The 26,664-nt window shown below is 43.2% G+C and overlaps 1 protein-coding gene across 3 annotated transcripts in view; it reads left to right on the forward strand.

Moving 5' to 3' along the window:
* Window positions 1-13,276, forward strand: part of GFI1 (growth factor independent 1 transcriptional repressor) — a 32,127-nt gene extending 18,851 nt beyond the window's left edge. For all 3 annotated transcript variants that reach the window (XM_033916636.1, XM_033916634.1, XM_033916635.1), the window contains 2 exons: window positions 4,092-4,257; window positions 11,989-13,276. In XM_033916636.1, the coding sequence (XP_033772527.1) occupies window positions 4,092-4,257; window positions 11,989-12,167 (345 nt within the window). In that variant the 3' untranslated portion in view covers window positions 12,168-13,276. The remainder of the gene's footprint in view (window positions 1-4,091; window positions 4,258-11,988) is intronic.
* The last annotated feature ends 13,388 nt before the right edge of the window (window positions 13,277-26,664 follow it).

The raw sequence follows: 26,664 nt of genomic DNA on the forward strand, positions 1-26,664 counted from the left end.
ATAGCTGGTCATTCTAAGTGGCTGGCTACATTATGTTATGTTATGTTCCATTAGGGCTTCTATTAGGTGTTATAAATAGTACATTTTGGTGTTTATTTTCCAGCAAAGAAGTGTCCTTTGAGAGTACAAAAAAACCCAGTCTTGAATGGTATTTTCATAGCACAGACACTACAGCTGGGTACCTTTTGCAGTGGATAAGATCAGTGGTTTAGCTAAGTAGCCAATTTTGGGTGGGCCTAAGCACAAAGTGGGTGGCACAACATTTTCTCCCCTCCCACAGAGGCCTCCAAACTCAAAGGATAAATTTTTGTAGCTGGTGAGGATCCTCAAGCCCTTACTGCTGAAGATTTTTTCTGAAGGCAGCTAGATCTCCCTGTTACCAAGCTTGGCAGTCAGCAGTACCCCTGGGCCACTTACACAGGATGCTACCACTGGCTGGCGAGCATTATCTAAGCAGGTCTACCAATTTCCACAATTAAAAAAACTGCTAACACTCCAGATCGTAGCCATTTGGCTACTTTGTAAGGCAGGTCAACATGACACGGTAACACCCTGTTAAAATCTTATTATTGGCTCCCGGTCAGGCAAAGAATCGCATATAAAATATTATTTTTGACCTTGCGCCTTAATGTTCCCCATTGCATGTCAGTCTTGGTCATTCCGTACTCCCCAGCTTGCCTCTTTGAATGATCATCACCTGGACCTCCCAGGTCCTAAACAGACACACTTGGAAGTCACCAGGCTTAGAGCTTTCTGCTTCATTGGCCCCTCGACGTGGAATAATTTACCTCTTTCAGTCTGAAATCTGTCACCTCTCAAAGACTTTAAGGTGGCTGTAAAGACTTGATTGAAATTTGTATTCTTTTGTTGTTCTCTGTGTGTTTTCCTATTTTAACTGGCATTCCTTTTTTATTTATTTCTTAATACTTAGGGCCTGTTTTACGAAGCCATGCTAACGGCTGCGCTGCAGTAACGGCCATGAAGCCCATAAAGATTTAAAGGCTGTTGTGGCACAGCTTCATAAAACAGGGGGTTAGTATATAAGTAAACCGCTGTGAACTCTTAGTAAGATTCAGCGGTATATCAAATCCAAATAAACATAAATAATGAAGCAAGGATCTTTGAACAGCAGACCGCCCCCCCCCCCCACCTTCTCCCCTTGAACTTGTTTCTCCACTGCCCTCCCTTTCTATTACACTTCTCCCTCCGTATTCGTGGTTTCTGCACTCGCGGTTTCACATAATTGCAATTTTTCATCAGGTGACTCCGCCCCCCAAAATTACATCATGCTGTAATGTAAAAAAAGTTAGACTTTTACCAATAATCACTCTGCTTCCATGATTTCTCCTACAAAATTGAAGTTTCAAAACTTTCACCCTGAAAATCACTGGTTCACATCGGTGCACGGGGGAAAACGCTGCTTCCCAGCATCCATAGAGTGAAACATTGCTTCCCAGCATCCATAGAGTGAAATGCTGCTTCCCAGCATGCATAGAGAAAATCACTTGCCTGCTTAAAGCTTTCTGAATCGCTGCTTGCCAGCTATAGCCACAAATATGGAACAACTGCGAATATGAATTGTATTTGTTAATCGCGATTTTAGTAACAAAACCGCTATCTTTTACAAAAAAACGCGATTCACAAATACAATTCATATTCACGGTTTTTCCATATTCACGGCTATAGCTGGAATGTATCCCCCGCGAATACGGAGAGAGAAGTTTATGCTTCTTTTCCATGGACACATGAACTCTCAAATTCTCTTTCCTATCCAAATAAATGGCGTTCCTTTCCTTACTTTATTTACATTAGCTTTTACAAAACTGCGGTATTCCTAGGAGTGTCAGAGCATTTACTTCCCCATCCCGTGGCTTTGTAAAAGAAGCCCTTAGTTTCTATACCACTTAGCTCTATTTTTACAGTTGTAGCGGTATAGCAAATGTGGAATATAGAAATAAAATGGTAGAAGGGAAATCTGAATGAAGAATACAAGGCAAATCAGGGATGAAATGAGAGAGTATTAAAGTGGTGTTTTTCTGTGTTTATCCAATCAACATAAATATACATACACACACACATATGTATTTTGCATGGGGATGTTTGACTTTTATTGGTTAAATCTTGTGCCTCAAGGGAATTTATTTATCCAAAGTGATATACTTAAATATTTTACTGACTCACTTTGTTATTCAAAAACAATGTTAAATCAATCAATCAAGTAACTGAAGTTATTTAGTGAACACTCAGACTGTCTGAGTGTTCACTAAATAACTTCAGTTACTTGATTGATTGATTTAACATTGTTTTTGAATAACAAAGTGAGTCAGTAAAATATTTTATTGGTTAAAGCCTCAAATCAGAAGCATGGCTTTTTATACTTCTATACCAGTCTTGGTAAAGAGGAGAACTGGCCTATAGCTGGCATCTTAAATCATTTTTTTTTTTTTTTAACGTTGTATTTATGCAATTCAAAATATTTACAAAAATTCTCTTGATCAAGAAAATGAGAGTGCGGAACAGAAGATGAACCCCCCTCCCCCACAAATTGTGGGAGTGTGTGGTGCAGTGGTTAAAGCTACAGCCTCGGCACCCTGAGGTTGTGAGTTCGAATCCTGCACTGCTCCTTGTGACCCTGGGCAAGTCACTTAATCCCCAAGGTACATTAGATAGAGTGGGAGCCCACCGGGACAGTTAGGGAAAATGCTTGAATACCTGGATAATTTGTAATCCGCATAGAATTGTAAGATATGCGGAATATAAATTATAAGAATAAAATAAATTATCAGCATTACACCCAATTACTTAAATTAATGGCATTGCAAAGAATCAACAGACTATGGGTTAGAAACAGCATGAAGAGGCATCTTTGCTTGGAAGTTGAGCCTGGTTTCATATCTCAGTAGGGAACGTCAAACATTAGCTGCTGCAGAAAATGACGTTAGCTCAGTAGAGGAGAACCTTCATCAGGGACTAGCTGAAGCTCCTCCTACCATGGAAAGAGCCAGGCCTTAAACTGAAGTGCTGTCTGAACATAAGAAATGCCTCCGCTGGGTCAGACCTGAGGTCCATCGCGCCCAGCAGTCCCCTCACGCGGCGGCCCAACAGGTCCAGGACCTGTGCAGTAAATTTCTATCTATACCCCTCTATCCCCTTTTCCAGCAGGAATTTGTCCAATCCTTTCTTGAACCCCAGTACCGTATTCTGCCCTATAACGTCCTCCGGAATTGCATTCCAGGTGTCCACCACACATTGTGTAAAAAGAACTTCCTAGCATTTGTTTTGAATTTGCCCCCTTTCAACTTTTCCGAATGCCCTCTTGTTTTTTTATTTTCTGAAGTTTGAAGAATCTTTCCCTCTCTACTCTCTCTATGCCCTTCATGATCTTGTAAGTCTCTATCATATCCCCTCTTAATCTTCTGTAGACTATAAAGATCTTGTGGTGCTTTATGTACGAGTCAAGAGGTTCATTCTGCTATCAATTCCATCAATCCAGCACCATTCCTTGCAGTCTGACTCTCCAGACTTTCTCTCATGGAAAGAACCTCAATTATTCAGAAAAACATCTGTCTTGCATTCTCTCATATGCACACTGAGCTATGAAAATTAGCAAAATAGGGTAAAGCTGGATTTATGCAAAATCAGTGTAAAAATCATAGCACATCAATTTTATAAACATTCAGGCTTTTCATTTGACAGTGATATACGCTTTTGTAAAATAGACAACACAATTTTACAAATCACCAAACTTCTTAGATCTAAATTAGATTTCTGAATTGATTATGGATTCATCTTTTTTTTTTTTTTCCTTTTTCTCTTTTTTTCCTTTTTGTGTTCCCCGCTAAATGTTTTCTTTCTCTCTTTAAAGATTGTAATTCATCCCTTTCACCTTTTGTACCAGTTATGTATTAGAATGGATAGCATTTGATTGTAATTATGTAAAAGAGTTTTGTTCTACCCCCCATTTAAAAAATGTTATACGCTTTGAAGCTTTTGACATTGCGTACGTAACAAAAAATGTAATAAACTTGAAACTTTGTAGTGTGTTAAATATAAGGGGTATGAGCTGAGTTGTTTCTGTCTGCCTTCTACAGGAAAGGAGCTTTGATTGTAAGATCTGTGGGAAGAGTTTCAAGCGCTCTTCCACTCTTTCCACCCACCTGCTTATCCACTCGGACACACGACCCTACCCCTGCCAGTACTGCGGGAAGAGGTTCCACCAGAAGTCGGATATGAAGAAGCACACCTTTATCCACACAGGTGAGCCCAGCAGGAAATTGGAGAGCTCGGGATTGTACACTGGCTTAGAAGTGAGATGCATCCCCGTCATGGGATGCATGTGAAACTCTTCTGGCACGAGTTAGCCCAACTGTCAGTGAGCCTTCAACTAGAGAATGACATGGTGACAAAATTCATCACCGTTCCCACCCAGAGCATGAATGGGCTCAGCCACTGACCCTCAAGCCTTGCATTGAAAAATGCTGGTGTAGAAGGACTGAGGTTGAAACAGACACTACAGAATGACAGTCTCTGGTATCCAGAGCAGATATTGTGATGTCATAATGCCTCATTCCACCAGTGCCTAAGAGCCAATCACATCAGTGATGTCACAATGGCTTCATTATCCTTGGCTCACATAAGAATCAGAGTATGAATGGCCTCAACCACTGACCCTCAAGCTTTGTTTGAAGAATGCTGGTGTAGAAGGACTGAGGTTGAAATAGACACTAGAAAATGACATGGGATTATTTCCCACGGTTATCCGCGGGGACGGGGATGGTGATGAATTTTGTCACCGTGTCATTCTCTACCTTCAACAAACAAACCCTGTCTCGCTCAAAACCTCTCCTTTCAGCCGCATTTCTCTCAATCTATGACCAAAACTGTTTTATAGGTTTCAACAGGGAAGGGGTAAAACGCGGACCTCACAGACCTTACGGACCTCACGGATCTAAAACCGCATGTCCTTAAAAATCCGAGGTCTGTGCATTGACAAGTCTGCCTTCGCTTTCCCTGCAGCTCAGCTCAGGCCCCCCGGCTCCCTCGCGGACCTCACGACCTGAACTGCATGTCACATCCTTAAAAATCCGAGGTCTGCGCCACTTTGAGGTCCCTGACACTTTTAGTCTCTGGCTTAGACAGAGCTCTATGACAATTTAACTCTGACGGATCCTAATGCTTTTCCCTCCCTATGTAGGATCTGTCAGAGTTAAATTGTAGTTCCTTCCTATTTCTCCTACTGTAAACCGCGTCGAGCTCTACGAACGTGGAGATGATGCGGTATACAAACCTAAGGATTAGATTAGATTAGATTTTTGTAGAGAAAAATACTTGTTTATAATTCTTTGGAATGGCAATTATTAATGACACTTTAGTAATGTAGCAATCTGTGAACCTTTGAGGAACTGAAAGAGGAAGTAGCGGGACTGTGTTTTAGTAGCAGTTTGAAAGGACTGGGAACACTTCAAGTCTTTTAAGTCAATTTAGAATTATGATCCTGCTGTTTGGGAGGAACTACTTTCACATTTATTATGTGGCTAAGAAAAAGTGGTGAGAATGGATGATAGCCTATTGTTTTTTAAGAGTGTGAGCTCATAGCAGTAGAGCTAGAAAATACCGAGGTCTTTTTCTCCACTTGTGTTATTGCTTTTCTAGTTACAGTGACTGTGTTCGTTCTGCAGAAGTAGAGAGTGGGTTGCTATAGTTTTGATCATTAATTACCACTCTATCCTATACTAATTGTTCCAGAGGTAATTGAAATCACCCATTATTATACTTTTGCCCTATTTGCCAGCTTTCCTAATCTCTGAAAGCATTTCTTCATCTGTCTACTCATTCTGTACTGGGGACGGTAGTATATCCCTACCTGTATATTCCTTCCATTCACACATGGAATTTCTATCCATATGGATTCCACACTGCTATTTATGTCATGGAGAATGTTTATTCTGTCTGATTCAATTCTTTCCTCCCATCTGATCTACTCAATCATTGTGATATAATTTGTACCCAGGTAACACAGTGCCCCATTGATTGTCCTCCTTCCATCAGATTTCTGCGATGCCTATTATATGTACCTCATCATTCAGTGTTATATACTCTAACTCCTCCATTTTTTAGGCTTCTAGCATTTGTATATAGAGGTTTCAAGGTTCAAGGTTTTATTAAAATTTGATTTAATCGCTTATCTAATTTCTAAGTGAGTTTACAATATAAAAAAAAGAGAGCATAAACATAATAAAAGTGGCATTAACAATACTATTAATACTTACAAAAGAAAACAATTACAAAGAAACATCAACTAATAATTGGCATATTAAAAAGGGATAAATGAGACAGACAGACGGGAGACAAAAGGAAATAGGGTTAGAAATACAATTTGGATAGGAACAAAAGACAAATAAGGGGAAAAAAAACAAGGAAAGGGCTCGTTGCTGCTTAATTCCTTAAGGGAGTTAAAGGAATTAAAATCAAATGTTAAAAGCTTCAAATTGTGTTTTCTCTTGTAACTACAGGCTGCTGAGAAGATGAAAGGGATAATTTGAGTCCTTTACTCTACCTTCCTCTCAAACTCCTGACCTTCTTTCACCATTACTGAAACCTCTCTATTAGGACCCCCTAAATATCCTGTTTCAATAGTATCCTTCAAGGATACTCCATACTGAACCATCCGCTCCTGAGTGACTGTTGGCTTCCCCCCAACATCTCCGTGACATCCCTGGACCCTAAACATCCCTGGACCCCCCTGAAATCCCCCAACATTCCTGGACCCCCTGACATCCCCATGATTTTGAGCCAATCAGGACCTTAGGCCCCTATCAATGCATTCCAAGATGCACTGGGAGGGGGAAGGCCCATCATTCTGAGCTCGCAGTCCTATAGGCAGAAGGGAGTGGGTTTCCATCCTGCCGATTTGTCATCTGCAGGTACAGGGGTATTGGGGGATGTCAGGGGGGAGTGGTCCAGGGATGTGGGGGGGATGTTGAGGGGGTCTAGGGATGTCAGGGGGATGGGGGGAGTTAGGGGGGTCTGGGGATGTCAGGAGGGTGTCCAAGGATGTTGGGGGATGTTGGGGGTCCAGGGATTTCAGGGGGATGTTGGGGGAAGGGGTGTAGGTCTCAGCAGCTCTTTTTTTATTTGGTTAGTTTGGAGGTGTGCTGGAGGAGATTGGTGCCTGAGAGGGAGAGAGGAATCTACCTGCCAGTTCAGTTGATCCTGGCATGGGGATCATCAGCTGAGCCAGCAGGAATCCCCGAAACTGGCTCAACTGCTGGGGATACTCTGCCACAAGGTAGTTGGGTATTTCTGCAAAACTTGCTTTTGTGCATTTTTCATGTGGCCATTTTTATTTTGAAAATGGCCAAAAAATATAGACGTACTAAGGGCCACAACGTCTACATAGGCCATTTTCATAAATAAAAGATAGACGTTTGGCTGTTTTGAAAATGGACGTTTTCTTTACTGGATTTCTGGATGCTTTTTTCCAAAACATCCAAATTAGGCTTAGACGTTCTATCAAAAATGGCCCTGCACAAATTAAGACTATTAGTAAAGAAATGAGCTAGGGATAAAGCCAAAAATCAATAAAATGTATTCTAAGGTTAGTTATTATTTTATAAAGTAAATCAAATTCATTTAATAGAATAAAACCCTCACCCACGCATGTGTAGTTGAAATGGTGTGATCCCTGCCGCCGTGACTTGTGATTCCGGGGTCGTGTTCTATGTGCGGCGCGTGCGGTGGAGTCTGTGGCGGTTTGATTTGATTTCTGACCAGAGAATGAATGATAGCCTATTGTTTTTTAAGAGTGTGAGCTCATAGCAGTAGAGCTAGAAAATACCGAGGTCTTTTTCTCCACTTGTGTTATTGCTTTTCTAGTTTCAGTGACTGTGTTCGTTCTGCAGCAGTAGAGAGTGAATAAATGTGAAAATAAAAGGAGCCTACAGCGCTGATTTTACCCATTGCCGACGTTGCTTCCAGCAACGGTATAGTTTACTGATGGTATGGGATGACAATCTTTGTTGTTTGTTTTGAATTTTTAAATAAAAGAAAAAAAAGAAAGAAAGTGGAAATAAAGAAGTAAATAAGAAAATGGGGGTGGGGCAGGGGGCCCTGGCTCCACTGTGTGATGAAAAAGATGTTCCATTCCTGTCTCTTTTATTCATAATGATTCTGATTAATATTTTCCCTTTTATAACATGACCTAAGTGTTCTCAGTATGGCACAGTTTCATGCAGTATTTGGCAATGATTAATTAATAGACTTCCTACAAACTTTATACATTGCCTTATTAGCAGTCTCCTATCTGAAATTAGCTTAGGACATCAAATTTGAACGGATGACATTTCTGAATCCATCTTTCTGTGTTGAACAATATTTGCATGCGACTTGCCTTTAAGTTCATGTTTGTGCAGAATCTGACCTAGCAGTAACTCCATCACCACAGCACAAACTGTCTCCCTGCGGAGAGAAGGGATATTTGAGCTTGAATTCATTACTAGCATCTGCTTAAGTGAATCCGAGCAATCCAATCAGTGTTGCTTTTTAACGTGATCTGTCCCGCATATATCCAGAAGGGCTTTTCTATAAGTGTATTGTATCAGTCTGACCTCGATTCATAGGGCCTCTTGCCATGGCAGGTGATCTGGGCTGAGACCTGCAGAGAACACCATTGATCTCGTGTTCTATGAAGTGCGTTGACAATAGCAGCTCCCAGGCTCTAGTTCTCCGTCTAAATATTTACAGCTCTATCAGATAATGTCAAGTTATCCGTGGATCATCTATAGCTTCTTAGACAAAGGAGACAGGTAGGTCTGGTTTCACTAGGTGGTTAAAATAGACAATGGAGCTTTAAATCTAATCATTTAATTCTATGGATGGTGTTTTGCTGTCTTCACTAATAAATCTCTGTAGAGAGCTGGAATACAAAATGATTTTTAAAGAATCAGGACAGGGACAGAAAATATCCAGCAATCTTACTTTAATGTGTTATTCTATTTAAACATTCATATGACTTACATGTTTGGCTTACATTTTGGTAGCGAAATAAAATGTGATCTGCAGGTTGCTAGATTGGCTAAATTCCTAAGGTGGGCTGGGGGGGGGAAGTTCTAGGGAGTGGGATTAGTCAGGGGGTCCAGGGTGGTGACAGGAGGGAGTGGGCATCCTTCCTGCTGTGGACATTTGCGGGGGAGTTCAGGGATGATGGCGGGAGGGAATGGACATCCCTCCTGCCATGGACATTTGTGGGGGGGAGGGGGGTTGGAGGTGGCAGCATCCTTCCTACCATGGAAATTCATGGGGGGGGGAGTTTGAGGGTTGGCAGCAGGAGGGAGTGGGCATCCCTCCTGCTGTGGACATTTGCGGGGGAGTTCAGGAGTGGCAGCGGGAGGGAATGGACATCCTTCCTGCGTGGAAATTCATGGGGGGGAGTTTGAGGGTTGGCAGCAGGAGGGAGTGGGCATCCCTCCTGCTGGTGGACTTCATAGCGGGGGAGTTCCCTGTCACAGCTGCTCAGCTAACCCAGGAAGATTCCTTGCCGCGATCAACTCAGTGGTCATGTCTATTTGAAATGAGTTCAAATAAGGTGGAGCACTCAATTATTACATATAATGTAAATCCTAAAACAGAGGAGAAAAGACCTCAAAAAACCCCTGGAATATGATCAAACAGACCATAGCCAATTGGGGTTGGTTTTCATCACCGGTCAAAAACCCCTGTGAATTATTTTTATATGATTTTGATTATTTAATCAATATATTTTTTTTTGAAAATTTTTTAATTTGCCAAAATTTTAAAAGGTTTTTGTTCTATCAGAATCTCTCATCAAAATCTCTCTTAGTTTTCAATTGAGCATAATAAACCAGCAGCTCTAAATAAATTTCAAAATATAAAATATGTAGCTTTTAGATGTCAAGCACTTATCTTAGTGACCCGACGGAGGTCCCATCCGTTTCGCTCTAACGGGCTTCTTCGGGGGTAACAATAGAGCTTGGATAGTGCCGGTATACAATGATTTGTCAAATTGCTCACATGTTCCGTGAGAACGCTAAATGCTCATGGTTCATTTCAACAACCATGAGCATTTAGCGTTCTCACGGAACATGTGAGCAATTTGACAAATATATTTTGAAATTTATTTAGAGCTGCTGGTTTATTATGCTCAATTGAAAACTAAGAGAGATTTTGATGAGAGATTCTGATAGAACAAAAACCTTTTAAAATTTTGGCAAATTAAAAAATTTTCAAAAAAGTATATATTGATTAAATAATCAAAATCATATAAAAATAATTCATAGGGGTTTTTGACCGGTGATGAAAACCAACCCCAATTGGCTATGGTCTGTTTGATCATATTCCAGGGGTTTTTTGAGGTCTTTTCTCCTCTGTTTTAGGATTTACATTATATGTAATAATTGAGTGCTCCACCTTATTTGATCTTTGTAGCGTTATTTGGACACTTAAGTACGTTTCCATTCTATATTTTATTTGAAATGAGTACCAGCTGTACCAGGCTTTTGCTTCATCCCTTTTCTTACAGAATAAAAACTGTCCCTGAATGTTCCTGTTAACAGGTAACTTTTGCCTTGTCTATGGGTCACAATGGAATCAGTCTGATGAATTATTTTTAATATATATATATTTTACATTTTCTCCTTCCCAACCCCTTGGTAGGATGATTCTGTCTTAATTCACTTTATTAGATTTTTACCTTTAGTGTGATTTCTGCTGTTTAGTAAAGCTATTTCATATTTCACAGGCTTCATTGCAGTTGAGTCAGTGATTTAGGGGCTCATTTTCAAAACACTTAGACACACAAAGTACCATAGGTGTCTAAGGGCTAGATTCACTAAAGTCAGGTTTAGCGATGATTGCTGCTAACCGTCATTATTCACTAAATGGCCCACTGCATATTTTTCCCCTTGATCACCCATTTTCTGATCCGATCCAATCCAACCTATGCAAATTAGTAAAACCCCATGCAAAATAGCCAAGCCTGAGGCATCTGAGCCAATCAGGATCTTCCTTAGGAAGGAGCCTGATTGGTCAATCAGGTCCCAATCAGGGACTTCCTTAGGCTCCTTCCTAAGGAAGTCCCTGATTGGCTCAGATGTCTCAGGCCCCTCCCAAGGGAGGAGTCAGAGATGTCTGAACCAATCAGGGCCTTAGGGCCCTCCCTGTACATCACATGATGCACCAAGGAGGGGCCTAAGGCCCAGTGTCATTGACAAGAGATGAGGAGCAGGAGGTTTCAGTATCTCCTGCTCCCAACTATTAATGTACAGGGCATGGGGGCCTGGAGGGAGAGGGGGGCCTCTGGTGGCAGGGGGAGTGGGCATCCCCCTACCTTCTTTTCAGGGAGGAGGGGAAGGTAATGGGCACCTTCATGGAAGTTGGGAGTGGCCTTTTTCTTTGGGGGGAGGGTAGGGGGGAGGTCTTTCCTGTCAGGAGGAAGTGGGCATCCCTCCTGCCATTTTGCTGCGGGGCAGGGTGGGGAGTCAATTGGGATGGCAGGAGGGGGTGGGCATACTTCCTGCCATCTTTTTGAGGTTCAGGGGGACAGTGGCTCTGGGGTGCAAGCACGGGGGGGGGGGGCTTTTCTTAATAGGAAAGATGGTGTATGTTTAACACATGCACAGCATCTGTGCCATTAAAAAAATCCAGAAGCCCTAACAGCAGTGACAGGAGGCTGCTTTCCCTGTCACTGCTGTTAGGGCTCCATGCATGTGTCAGTCGCTGACTGAACGATTGAACCAGTTGCATTTGCATGCAAATCATGTGCACCTCCATGCAAATCATTTGCATGTAAACTTGATAGTGAATGAATTGGCCAGAGAATCGGCCAACAGCTATTGAGTTGCTATCTTTAGTGAATCTAGCCCTAAGTGCTATGAAAATGGGTCTTCATATGTTTTACAGGTTTTATGATTTTCTAGGTGAGATTCCCATGTTTCATTCTTTGCTCACACTCTCTTTTCCATTCTCCTGCAGGTGAGAAGCCGCACAAGTGCCAGGTATGCGGCAAGGCCTTCAGTCAGAGCTCCAACCTGATTACGCACAGCCGCAAACACACTGGCTTCAAGCCCTTTGGCTGTGATCTGTGTGGGAAGGGCTTCCAGAGAAAAGTGGATCTGAGAAGACATCGGGAAACACAACATGGGCTCAAGTGAGTAGGGAAGAAGCTGTCTTTTCCTCGCCATGAGTAAACAGCAAACACGAGCACCTGGAATGACCCAATTTCTGCTGATGTTCTGGTGGTTGTCATGGTTACATGAAAGAAGGAAAAAGCGCCTGCTGGGGAAATCTACCCAGCCCCATTCAAAAAGTGGCTTTTTATTCCTCTTCCAATCTCTCTTGCTCAGGCCTCTCTTTGGTCATTTTAAGACATTACCCAAAAGTGTTAACACATCTTCACTGAACAGGTTGAGAACCCTCTACAGCCATTAGGAAAGGAGAGCTGAACCAGGACCCGCTTAGAAGACAACTTTAAGGACTGTAGTATGAGAAGCACTCGCAACAAATTCCTTAAAACTTAAAGCTTAACATTCCACAAAAAAGGGACTATGTCTTATATAGAGGTGTGTGGAACATGCATTACTCTAAACTCCCTGCAGAAGGAAGACTCAAGTTTAATATTCAAGTGACCAAGCCCTCGTTTTTAATCAGCTCATTATCAAGAATTTTGGATGGAATCCCATAGAAGGGAAGGTAATTTTTTTAACGTGCACATTTCAAAATGATTGGAGGTACCAACATAATACAAATTGTCTCCCCCAACCTGAACATAATGAAGGAACGTGCTCAATATTAGGTGTGCTCAACACCCACAGAGGTAACTCCTACGAACACGTCACCTAACTTGTATGTCAAGTACGTATTTACATAAACCCAGTTTTCAAAGGGAAAATGACCTGTTATTTAATAAACATAATTTTCCTGGCTTCGTTTTTTTTGCATATTTTCTAAAATATGTGCATAAACACTAATCCCTCCCTAACCCTGCACCAAAATGCCTCCGGTCATGCAGGAAAATTTTCCACATACAACTTATGGAGTCATTTTAGATGGTCTCTTTGCGTTTGAGAAGTTCTTAAACCGGTACTTAAACGTTTATCTTGCATTTATGACTAGCAGGCCCAAAGGAGGAGCCTCAGAGCGGGCTTCCTGCTTCCAACTTTTTAAAAAGATATGGGGAGGTTCAGGGGGAGGAGGTCCGGTGGCAGGAGGGAGTGGGCATCTCTCCTGCCACCTTTTTGGAGATTGGAGGGAGTACAGTGGCTCGGGGTGCCTGGTAAGGGGGGGGAGTCATAGTGAAAGGGTGTTCTGCATAGCAGGAGGAAATGAGCATCCACCTGCCATTTGGGGGAGATTCGGGTGGGAGGACAGTAGCTTGGGGGGTTTCTGTCTAACAGGAGGGTGTGGGCATTCATCCTGCTATTTATTTGGGTTCGGGGGGACAGTGGCTCAGGGGTGCCTGGTGCAGAGAAGTCATGGCATTGGGGTATCCTTCCTGCCAATTTTCTCTCATGCCATGTTTGTTGGCGGTCATTGGAGAGGGTTGTCACTAGTGCTGGGGGACCCTTTTTTTATGGGACAGATATTTTATGTGTGTAACACACACAAAATATCTGTGCCATTGAAAACCCCCCAGGCAGTTGTTTTTTTCTGATGCTAAAACCCCTTTTTTGTGAGGGGGGGATAGCCAAGCAATGTTAGTGCATCAATCGCTTGGCTATTTTGCATGAGGTTTTAGCTAATTTGCATGGCCAGATCAGAAAATGGGCAATCAAGTGTAAAAACACGCGGTGGGCCGTTTTGTGCTTCGGGTCGGTAAAAGCGATTGCCGGTAAAGCTGTGAAAACAGGTTTAGCGACAATCGCTGACTTTAGTGCATCTCGTTCTAAGTTCCCAAATATGTGCAAATGGCAAGGGGGCATGGTCTGAGCATGTTTTGGGCAGGATTAGACTGTGCATTTCAGAAGGGGAATTGATGTTAATGTCGTGACAGTTAGCCTCAGGATTTATACCTGTTTCCAAACACGTTTAAGTTAGGGCAAACAGCTCTGACTGAGCAGCGTGTGTGTGGGTGGAACTTGCATCCTTAATCCCCAGTGGGTTTTTGTCCCCCCCCCCCCAAAAGCCAATCTAGCATCAGAAAAATATATGTTTGTATTTTTAAACAGGCAAAGATAAAACTGTGCACTGGCGTCGATATGTTTATGTTACTATTTTGCAGCATAACTGTGTATGTTCCAGCACATAAATGTTAAAAAGGGGAAAAAAACAAACAAACCAATGAATGTGACCAAAAGAAATCTTAAATCTATTGTTGTATTACAAAAAGAAAACAAACCAGTTTCTTTTCTTGATACATATTTTCATAGCTGGTCTTTGACCCGTCAAAATTTTCACTGTTTCTTTTTCTAAAATGGATGTTTATGATGTACGTATTGGATGCCTAAACATCCATTTCTCCTGTATTTTAGAACAGACTTTTAGTTGGCAGTTTTTGTTCTAAAATACTGGTGAAACCTGGCTTGGATTCCCAATTACAGCCTCTCTACTATCTATTGGCTATTTCTACAACCAATGTCCAGTTTTTTTAAATTTACCCCCTCAAATGTATATATGATTTGTGTTTAACTTAAAATACTTGTGTTATTTATAGGATGGCAACAATTTCTAAGCTATATTTTAGCTGCTTCCAGGAATTTGCGTTTTTATTCAGGGCTTTGTATCAATACTTTCAGAGTTTTCTGCCTCTCATTGTTTTCCTGGGCACATCTGTATATCTAGCACAGGATTCAGAATGAGAGAAGCAGGAGATTTACTACAGATGTCCGCTGAAGTGGGTAAAATCCATGAAAACCTCAGCTTGGAACTAGATCAGGGATCTCAAAGCCCCTCCTTGAGGGCCGCAATCCAGTCTGGTTTTCAGGATTTCCCCAATGAATATGCATTGAAAGCAGTGCATGCACATAGATCTCATGCATATTCATTGGGGAAATCCTGAAAATCCGACTGGATTGCGGCCCTCATGGAGGGACTTTGAGATCCCTGAGCTAGATGAACAAAGAGCTTGACTGTAGACATACCATGAATTGTTATTACCACTAAGGATTAGATTCACTAACCTGCCCGATCCGTGACCAATCTGCAGCAGGCTGATGAATTCACCAAGGGTCAGCATGCAAATGGGGGCGATCAGAGGAACGCCCCTACCACCAACCACACAGATCGCTAATGAACGATCCTGAAGCATGTGCAGACTATCTTCTGTGCATGTTTACAGAGCTGCGAGCTGCTTTTTAAAAACTTTTTAAATATTTTGCGAGCCTGTGGTTTTAAACCCACGGGTTAAAACCATGGGCTCGCGCTGCAGGGGAAGGGCAGGAGAGTCGGGATGGCGAGACAGCAAGACAGATTCGGGGCACAGGGCAGCAAGTCTGGGCAGCCAGCAGGGCAGCGAGAGGAGAAGTGCGGGTGGCAAGGCAGGAGTAGTTGGCAGAGAGCAGGAAAGGTCGTGAGCGACTGGTTCCTACCAGTCGCTTCTTTTTTGATCGGCCAGCCCAGTCGGGATTCCTGAAAAAGTTTAGTGAATCGCATCCTTCCTGCTTTGCAAGCCATTTCCCCTCATTTGCATGCGCGGATCGGAATTGGATCGACCATGAGGTAAATTTATCTGGTCGGGGTCGCAAACCGATCAGTAAGCTTTGTGAATCTAGCCCTAAGTCAGTGAAAAGTGTCGAAGCAGCCACAGGTTTCTCCTAGCCCCCTTCCTCCTGCCTCAAATAATCATGTGTTGTGCAGGACTGACTACAAGAAACAGAGAAGAGGAAGAAGAGCAGGAGAGCTCTATATGATGCATTTATTACATTCTTCCTCAGATATTATCAGCCATGAAGGTTGGTGGCCTCATTATGCGTGGACTGCTAGCAGACTTTGCCTTAAGTAATCCTGTAGATATATATATGAACAAAACGGCAATGTTTTGTTTTTCGACAGATTGTATATACAACTTGATTAAACTTTATAGAGTGTATTATCTTTTCTGGCATGTATTTATTGGACTTTGTTTTAAATGAATAAAATTTTGAAGAGACTTTGTAGCATCTTTGCTTAGATTCAATAACTCAGATTTCTAAATTTTAACAGCATTCAGCTACAGGAGGTCATATGACTCCCGGAGGACTTACAATCTGAATATTGTTCCTGAGATCAGGAGGAGCAGGGTTATATCACTGACTTAAAACAAAAGGAATTGACCCCAAAATATCCACAAAGAAGAAAATCCAGAGAAAACCAAAAAAACTCTGTGGAGTGACGATGTTCCCAAATGGACTTTATTTGAAAGTATCAAAGTTCCAAAGATACACTAAAATCATCCACATAAAATAATTCATCCACATAAGATCCTTAAAGGACCTAGTCCATTGCAAATGCAAGCAGTATCTCACTTCCGGCTCACAACACAATTGTTTCCCACGTACTCACCTTTATAGGACCCCCAGGGACCCCTGAAGAAGACTTTTTGTCGAAACGCGGACCATGTTGGGTCCTGTATCCCTAGCGCAGTGATTCCCAACCCTGTCCTGGAGGAACACCAGGCCAATCGGGTTTTCAGGCTAGCCCTAATGAATATGCATGAGAGAGATTTGCATATGATGGAAGTGATAGGCATGCAAATTTGCTTCATGCATATTCATTAGGGCTAGCCTGAAAACCCAATTGGCCTGGTGTTCCTCCAGGACAGGGTTGGGAACCACTGCCCTAGCGGACTAGGTCCTTTAAGGCTCTTATGTGGATGATTTACTTTTATGTGGATGGAATTATTTTATGTGGATGATTTTAGTGTATCTTTGGAACTTTGATACTTTCAAATAAAGTCCATTTGGGAACATCGTCACTCCACAGAGTTTTTTTGGTTTTCTCTTTATATCACTGACTTCCCACTTCTCAAAGCCAGCTCTCTAACATAACATAAGAACAGTCACACTGAGTTAGACCAATGGTCCACCTAGCCCAGGGGTAGGCAATTCCAGTCCTCGAGAGCCGGAGCCAGGTCAGGTTTTCAGGATATCCACAATGAATATGTATGATATGGATTTGCATGCACTGCCTCCTTGAGCTGCAAATCTATCTCATGCATATTTATTGTGGATATCCTGAAAACCTGACCTGGCTCCGGCTTTTGAGGACCGGAATTGCCTACCCCCTGACCTAGCCCAATATCCTCTTTCTAACAGTGGCCAATCCAGGTAACAAGTACCTGGCAGAAACCCAAATAGTAAAAGGGAAGATAATTCAATCAATAAATGAAATGATTAAACAATACTCTCACAGAATTAATAACTGTATTAAGGCCATAATGGCATCTTAGTAAATTAATTTTTACTAAAAATGTATTTATTCTAAAAATGTATTTATAAAAATATTAATATTAAGTTGCAATCCCTATTGAGTGTTTAAAGGAAATAGTGGTGGACATATCATAAATTATACAGACTTCAGTCTTTGGAACCTCTTATGATATATACCTTTGCAAGTTCCTGTCTTGTATGTTGTTATAATCATCTATGTCCACCACCCACTTACCAGAAAAATATTGATCTATTTAATTTTAATCTCTAAGATGATTATTATCACTAATTTTGAATAACTATTATTATTATTGTGAGTAACTTTGTTATTATAATATATACTTTAAAAAATAATAAATAAGTGAATGATTTATTAGAATTTAAAGTGTCAATTCATCTTAAAGTGCTATATTCATATTATATTAAAATTCAATGAATTTATAACATTGAAAAGATTATTAAGGTGCATGAAGTGCATGTGCCTAAAAAACTTTAAGGTATAAAACACCCAAATTGATTGGCTATAGAGTATGAAGGAAAATATGAGTGTAAAAATGTACAGTAGACCAAAGTGCAAGTGCCTAAAGTGTACACATGCCTAAAAAGTGTCTCAATATGAATAAATTATGTGCAAAAAAGCTAATATTTGAAAGAAAAAAGGCAACACTTAGCTTGTTGTGAGGTGGAGCCTGCCACCATCAACGTTGATATAATAAGGAACTCACGATGCCTTTACTTTGTGTGGGCCTGAACCGGGTCTTCTCTGGGGGAAATTTTGGACCAAAGCTGCCTTTCAAATTGAACAGGCCTGACGCCCAAACAAATTTTTATAAAGAACTCTGTTCTTTATAAAAAATATTTTGGGGCCTTACTATATGTTATTTTTAAAGAAACCCAAATAGTAGCACCATTCCATGCTACCGATCCAAAGGCAAACAGTGGCTTCCCTCATGTCTGTCTTAATAGCAGACTATGGAGTTTTCCTCCAGAAATTTGTCCCACATACGCCAAACACTGGCACCAGCAAAAAGGATGGCAGATCTTGGCACTGGCATATCCTGTGCGTTGGTGCGGGTGCCGGGTGCCAGATGGGGGTAAGTGATGTGTTTGGGTGGGTGGATGGCTGCGTTTGGAGATGCCGGATCGCGGCAGAGGGAGGGATGCCAGATCGCAGGGGGGGGGCCTTCGTGAGCAGGGGGAGCAATGCTGGTTCTTGGGGGGGGGGGTAGAGCAGTGCCGCTGGTCTCGGGGGGGGGGGGGAATGAATCAAGCGAGTTTCCTTTACTTTCTATGGGGAAACTAGCTTTGATATATGAGTAATTTGGTTTACGAGCATGCTTCTGGAACGAATTATGCTCGTAAACCAAGGTTCCACTGTATTTCCATGTAACTTCATTGAGTGTCCTCCTAGTCTTTGTCATTTGTGAAAAGTAAAAAATCAATTCACTTTTACTCATTCTACACCACTTAGGATTTTGTAGACATCAATCATGTTCCCCCTCAGCCGTCTCTTTTCCAAGTTGAATTGCCCTAACCTCTTTAGCCTTTCCTTATATGAGAGGAGTTCCATCCCCTTTATCATTTTGGTCATTCTCCTTTGAACCTTTTCAAATTCCAACCAGAATTGCACCCGATACTCAAGGTGAGGGCTATTTCTCCACTCTTTCTTTAAGAAGTGACAACATGATGGCAGATGAAGTTCAATGTTGAGAAATGTAAAGTATTACATGTGGGAAACAGAAACCCGAGGTACAACTATACGATGGGAGGGATGTTTTTAAATGAGAGTACCCAAGAAAGAGACCTGGGGGTGATGGTGGACTTGACAATGAAGCCGTCGGCACAGTGTGCAGCGGCTGCTAAGAAGGCAAATAGAATGCTAGGCATCATCAAAAAGGGTATTACAACCAGAACGAAAGAAGTTATCTTGCCATTGTATCGAGCAATGGTGCGTCCGCATCTGGAGTACTGCATCCAATATTGGTCGCCGTACCTTAAGAAGGATATGGCGATACTCGAGAGGGTTCAGAGGAGAGCGACACGTCTGATAAAAGGGATGGAAAACCTTTCATACGCTGAGAGATTGGAAAAGCTGGGACTTTTTTCCCTGGAGAAGAGAAGACTTAGAGGAGATATGATAGAGACTTACAAGATCATGAAGGGCATAGAGAGAGTAGAGAGGGACAGATTCTTCACACTTTCAAAAAATAAAAGAACAAGAGGGCATTCGGAAAAGTTGAAAGGGGACAGATTCAGAACGAATGCTAGGAAGTTCTTCTTTACCCAGCGTGTGGTGGACACCTGGAATGCGCTTCCAGAGGGCGTGATAGGGCAGAGTACGATACTGGGGTTCAAGAGGGAATTGGACAACTTTCTGCTGGAAAAGGGAATAGAGGGGTATAGATAGAGGATTACTGCACAGGTCCTGGACCTGTTGGGCCGCCGCGTGAGCGGACTGCTGGGCACGATGGACCTCATGGTCTGACCCAGTAGAGGCATTTCTTATGTTCTTATGTTCTTATGAGATGTTCAAAAACTATTTGCAAATCAACCAAACAAAATGGAAGAATAATTAACTGGCTGTTGAACTTAGAGAAAAGGCAATGTCAGGCTAAGCATCATTGACCCTGCTACATCAGAAGTAACATGTGGGCCAGTGAAATTGTTCCACTGCAGAATTACTTGGGGAGGGAGAGAGGCAGGGGGAAGGGGAAACTTCAATTTGTTAGGAAGAGGAAAAACCACAGCTTGCCGATGAATACATTCACTGAGAAGTAATAATTTTATTCAGTTTGCTACTCCGCTGATAGAAAAATATCTTCTTCACTTCTTTGGAAGCTTGAATGAATAAGACACTAATGTGAACCTTTATACCATGGAACGAGGATATAATTTCAGGCACTTATAAAATAAGACTCTGGGCTCCTTTTTCTAAGCCGCAGCGCGCACGGTAGACCTTAACGCCAGCATTGAGCTGCCGCTAAAACCGCTAAGGAGCCCTATACTGAAAATTGTACTCCATAATATCGGTATTATTGCAACAGAAGAAATGCGCATTGCAAAATCCAAAGCCAAACTAATTGCGTTCATTTTTTTTATTTTTTTTAAATTCTTTATTCATTTTCAGACTTACAATAGGTGTGACAATATGACCAAACAAATTAACAATAAATAAATCACTTAATAATCATCAATGATGCAAATAGTATATCCTTATCACTCATCCTTCCCCCCCATTCCTAACCTGTAATCAAATATCATATACAATATGTAATTATAAAATTACCCCCCCTCCCCCCTTATCACTGACCTTGTAAATTTAAGGGAAACAATGACATCTACTCAGTAGAATACTTTGTTAATGGCTCCCACACATCTTGAAATTTCCTAAAACATCCCCGCTGTATTGCAATAACTCTCTCCATTTTATAAACATAACATAAGGAATTCCACCAGAAATTATAATTTAATCTACTCCAGTTTTTCCAATTATACGTTATTTGTTATTGCGTTCATTTTGAGTAGTTAAAAATCTGTGTTGAAGGAAAAGAGAGCAACCCAAGCAGAAGAGTTCAAGAAGAATCTTTTGCTCCTCTTATACCACTTTGCAAGACGATTGCTTCTCTCCTAATTTAGCTCAGCGCCGCTAGAAAGAAACAAGCCCTAATTTGAGCAGTTAAAACAAATCTTTTTTTTTTTTTTTTCTTTCTTGCCTGAGATGGAGCTAAATATTCAGAAGTGATGTCATTAGGCCATTGAGTCCCATAGGGCTCCCAGCTTTCCAGCCCTTCAGAGTCTCAATTTTAGTCCACCGCTCATTTGATTCAAATGTATTTATATGTACATAATGTTTTAGTTTTTGTACTTTTTAATAATTAGTGGACAAAGTACTGTGAACATTGGAGCATTCTGGCTACAACAGAAGCGGTTAAAGTTAAGTACTGACAAACTTGAGATATTATAAGTGGGTGCCTTTGCACTTAGGCCCTGATTCTGCAAAGTGCGCTTACTATTTAGCTGTCCTAATCAAGTGTTTTAAGGGTCTTAACAAGCACTAATTGGGACTTAGATGGAGGTAAGCGCCACTTAGGTGTCCTTAAAAGATAGACGCGAGTTCTGAGGGGCGCCTATTTGTAGGCGTCCTCAACAAAAACTGGTGCCTATGTCACGTCTACCTACGTAACCTGGGAGTGGTTAAGGTTAGGCTTGAGATAGGCGCTATATGGGCGTCCATACAGTGCAGAACTTGTAGGCGAATGAAAAGCTGGTCTAAGTGTGGTTTTAGCTTCAGCAAGACGCGACTTCTTATGGGTGAATCATAGGCGTCCTTTGGGCTTCCGAAATTATATTTTCTACATAGAGTTCAGGAATATGTTTTTCCCTCTTTTTTTCCACTCCTAATACATTTAATAAGGCACCATATCAATAGGGCACATCAATACAAACATATTGCATGCAAAACATAGTACTTTTCAGCAGTGGCGTACCTAGGGGGGGCGGGGGGGAGGGCCGCCCCGGGTGCCAGCCCTAAGGGGGTGTTCCAGGCCTTGCCGTTCAGTCCCCCGCCACCCCCGAAGGACCGCTCGCCCCACTGACCTTCCTGCACTACCTGTGAAGCAGCCCGCAGCAGGATCGCGAAGTCAGCGTCAGCATCCCTGCGCTGCTTCCTGCGCTGCGATCCCGCCCCTCCTCTGACGTCAGAGGAGGGGCGGGACCGTGGCGCAGGAAGCAGCGCAGGGATCGCTGACGCTGACTTCGCGATCCTGCTGCGGCTGCTTCATAGGTGGTGCGGGGAGGCCAGGGGGGCGAGCGGTCCTTCGGGGTGGGTCGGGGCATCAGGCCTTCAGGGTGGGGCGGGCGGGCAGGCAAGCAGGCTTTCAAGGGGGAGGGGGGTGACAGGCAGGCAGGCAGGCCTTCAAGGGGGGACAGGCCTTCGGGGGGGGGTGCAGACCTTCAAGGGGTGCAGGCCTTCAAGGGGGGCAGGCAGGCCTTCAGGGGGGTGCAGGCCTTCGGGGGGGGGTGTAGGCCTTTGGGGGGGTGCAGACCTTCAAGGGGGTGCAGGCCTTCAAGGGGGGGAACAGGCCTTCAAGGGGGGAAAGGCAGGCAGGCCTTCAAGGGGGGGACAGGCCTACAAGGGGGGGGGACAGGCCTACAAGGGGGGGGACAGGCCTTCAAGGGGGGGTGCAGGCCTTCAAGGGGGGTGCAGGCCTTCAAGGGGGAGACAGGCCTTCAAGGGGGGGAAAGGCAGGCAGGCAGGCCTTAAAGGGGGGACAGGCCTACAAGGGGGGGACAGGCCTACAAGGGGGTGGGACAGGCCTTCAAGGGGGGGACAGGCCTACAAGGGGGTGGGACAGGCCTTCAAGGGGGGGACAGGCCTTCAAGGGGGGGACAGGCCTTCGGGGGGGTGCAGACCTTCAAGGGAGTGCAGGCCTTCGGGGGGGGTGCAGTCCTTCAAGGGGGTGCAGGCCTTCAAGGGGGGGAAAGGCAGGCAGGCAGGCCTTCAAGGGGGGGACAGGCCTACAAGGGGGGGGAGAAGCTACAAGGGGGTGGTACAAGCCTTCAAGTGGGGGACAGGCCTTTGGGGGGGGGGGGCAGACCTTCAAGGGAGTGCAGGCCTTCGAGGGGGGTGGTGCAGGCCTTCAAGGGGGTGCAGGCCTTCAAGGGGGGACAGGCCTTCAAGGGGGGAAAGGCAGGCAGGCAGGCCTTCAAGGGGGGACAGGCCTACAAGGGGGGGGGAGAAGCTACAAGGGGGTGGGACAGGCCTTCAAGTGGGGGACAGGCCTTCGGGGGGGTGCAGGCCTTCCGGGGGTGCAGACCTTCAAGGGGGGGACAGGCAGGCAGGCCTTCAAGGGGGGGACAGGCCTACAAGGGGAAGGGACAGGCCTTCAAGGGGGGTGCAGGCCTTCAAGGTGGGACAGGCAGACCTTTAAGGGGGGACAGGCCTTTGGGGGGGGACCATGATTTAGAAGTACACGGAGGGAAGGGGGTGTTCAAAGAGACATGCATATGCCAAACTTTGGGGGGGGGAAGAAATAATGGGTCTGAAAATAGAGGAGAGGGTGAGAGATGATGGACCATGGGATTTAGGGAGGGAAGGAACAGAAAGGGAGAGAAATTGGACACAAGGGATGGTGTGGAGGAGGGATAGAGATACTGGATAGGAGGGTAATTAGGAAAAGAAAGGGAGAGATGGTGGACTCTGGGATGGTGGGGAAGGAGGGAGAGATGCCGGATGAAAGGGTATTTAAGAAAAGGTGGATCTGTGGAGGGAGATGAAAAAAAGGAAAGATACCAGACTTCCTGGGAAGGGAAGGGAAATGGAAAGGGAGGACAGAGTTGGCAGATGGATGGTTAGCATGCAAAAAGAAGGAGACCCTGGCAAGCAAGTTATCAGAAGAAAACCAGAGCCTTGGACCAACAAGATTTGAAATATAACCAGACAACAAAAGGTAGAAAAATTAATTTTATTTTCTGTTTTGTGATTATAACATGTCAGATTTGAAATGTGTATCCTGCCAGAGCTGGTGTTGGACTGCAAACGTGAGCTAGGATTTAACAGAAAGAGGAAAAGTCCTTTTTGTTTCTTTATTTTATTTACACCACAGCACCAGTGTGGTTAGGAGAAGCCAAAGGGGGTGAAAAAGCTATAAAACCCACCAGGAGTTTTGAAAAAAATCACCCAACTGGGCAGGAAAATCGAATTGAAAAACCAATTCAATAGGGCTGAATCGAATCAAAATTTTTTTTTTCCTGTATCTGGCAGCATTAGTTTGCGCTACTGTCTTAGACTTTAGGACCTGGGATTGGGGAGAGATGGCATCCTCAGTACTTTATAATGCAAGTGAAACGAGGATTTGGTCAGACTTTTGAAGGGTCTGCAGAAAAAAAATATTGTATAGGCCGGGGACATGAGACAGCAGGAAATGGGAACTTTTCTTCCTTCTATTTTTGTGAATGGAAAGGCTGAGGATGTCAGAGAGGTCAGTTAAAATATGTGCTTTATAAGAAAATATAATAATGTGTTTTATAAAGTTTATAGCATAGCTGGCCTACCCAGTGAGGTGTTCCTAGTGGTGATGGTGGCAGCGTGTCAATGTGTTGAGAGGAAGAGGTGGTCTGGGAAATTCTGCTGAGCAAACTCCGGGCCCATTTCCACCCCCCAGTTAGTCCACTCCACTCAACTGATTCACACACTGAGTGGGTCTTTGGGTGTTGTTTTGGGATCTCTTCCAGTGGTTTATCTCCTTCTGGTCCAAGGAAGGAAACTTTGTTATCCTTAGCATTGACCTACAGAATATGTTTGTAACAGCGCTGCTTGTGTGGCATTAGGCTATGTAGTGATTGAAAGAAAAAAACAGACCTTTGCACATTTTTGCACTATATGGTGGGTGTATGAGGAGATTCACATTTCCTGCACAGCTAAGTCCATGTGAAGTTACCTTGTGCTGTATTTGACATCTAGCAAGGTCTCTGTTTGAAAGGAAAGATCTAAACTTAAAAATGAAGTGGCCAGAAGTTATGGTAAAAGCAGATAGTGTAGCTGGTTTTAAGAAAGATTTGGACAAATTCCTGGAGGAAAAGTCCATAATCTGTTATTAAGACATGGGGGAAGTGTCTGCTTGCCCTGGATCGGTAGCATGGAATGTTGCTACTCTTTGGGTTTTGACCAGGTATTAGTGTCCTGGATTGGCTACCATGAGAATGGGCTACTGGGCATGATGGACCATTGGTCTGACCCAGTTAGGCTATTCTTATGTTATGTTCTCATCTGTAGGGGCCTTTGTTTTCACTTCTTATTTTAATGTATTTTTTTTCTGGGAACTTATCGGTGTTTTTTATAATGGGAACAAAAATGGAAGAGAATTAATGTGTGTGGAATGGGGGAGGTAACTAATTTCTTCAGCTAAATAATTCAATCCACTTCAAACAGACATAGGAGAACTTGTGCACCATTCACACACCCTCCAACCAAAAACGTCAAAAGGAAAAAAACTGTTCGACAACCTCCTAGCCATTCGAGCTGCAACACTCGACCCCCAACTCTACAACCAATTGATATCAACCACAGACTGCAAAACCTTCAAAAAGAAATAAAAACCCTTCTATTCAAAAAACACATAAAACCGAACTAACACAATCAGAACTGTCCCAAGCATCACCTGCAACTACTCCATATGTACTTCTAATGTCATGACAATTTAGACATAATTTATGTTATGTTATGTTTGGAATAATGGTTACATATATGAGGTTCAATAAAAGAAAATTTTCACTGCCTGTTTCTATTCTGACCATTTATTCCATTTCATGGTTATTGCAAAAAAAAAAAAAAAAAAATTTTTTTACATGGGGGGGGGGGGGGTGTCAAAAAATGATGGGCCCCGGGTGCCACATACCCTAGGTACGCCACTGCTTTTCAGCCCAAACAGCAATATAAGTACCTAATTACAGCACATGAAAAACACACACCTTTGGATTTTCTCACCAAACAGTGCTGCAATCAGCTCTTTCTTGAAAGCAAAGAAAGAACATGAAAAATATATAAAGATTGCACACATTACTTAATTTCTCAAAGCTTAAAATCAGAAAAAACAGATACAGACCTTAACATGCATTTTCCTTCATTGCAAATGGAGGTGTCGAGTTGCACAATGGTGCCAGTGGTACATTCAAGCTAACGTGTAGGCTACATAAGAACATAAGTACTGCCATCTCCGGATCAGACCTTCAGTCCATCAAGTCCGGCGATCCGCACACGCGGAGGCCCAGCCAGGTGTTCACCTGGCGTAATTTTAGTCACCCATATCTCTCTATGCCTTTCGAGAGGAGATGTGCATCTAGTTTGCTTTTAAATCCTAGAACAGTGGATTCCGCAATAATCTCCTCTGGGTACACGTGTAGGCTTTGCGCCACGCCTAAAACTAGATGCAGTTTACAGAATCGGGGCCAGAGTGCCAGTGGTACATTCAAGATAAAATATGTTTACTAGGGATGTAGGTTACACGTGTAAGTTGCACGTGTAGGGTAGGGTAGTTGCACGTGTAGGCTACACGTGTAGGGTAGACGTGTAGTCTACACGTGTAGGGTAGATGTGTAGCCTACACGGCCACCCTACACGTGTAGCCTACACGGCCACCCTACACGTGTACCCTACACGTGTACCCTACACATCTACCCTACACGTGTACCCTACGCATCTACCCTACACGTGTACCCTACACGTGTAGGCTACACATGTAGGGTAGACGTGTAGCCTACACATCTACTCTATACGTGTAGCCTACACGTGTAGCCTACACATCTACTC

Source organism: Geotrypetes seraphini, chromosome 12 (assembly GCF_902459505.1).
Source record: "Geotrypetes seraphini chromosome 12, aGeoSer1.1, whole genome shotgun sequence".
Classification (NCBI taxonomy): Eukaryota; Metazoa; Chordata; class Amphibia; order Gymnophiona; family Dermophiidae; genus Geotrypetes; species Geotrypetes seraphini.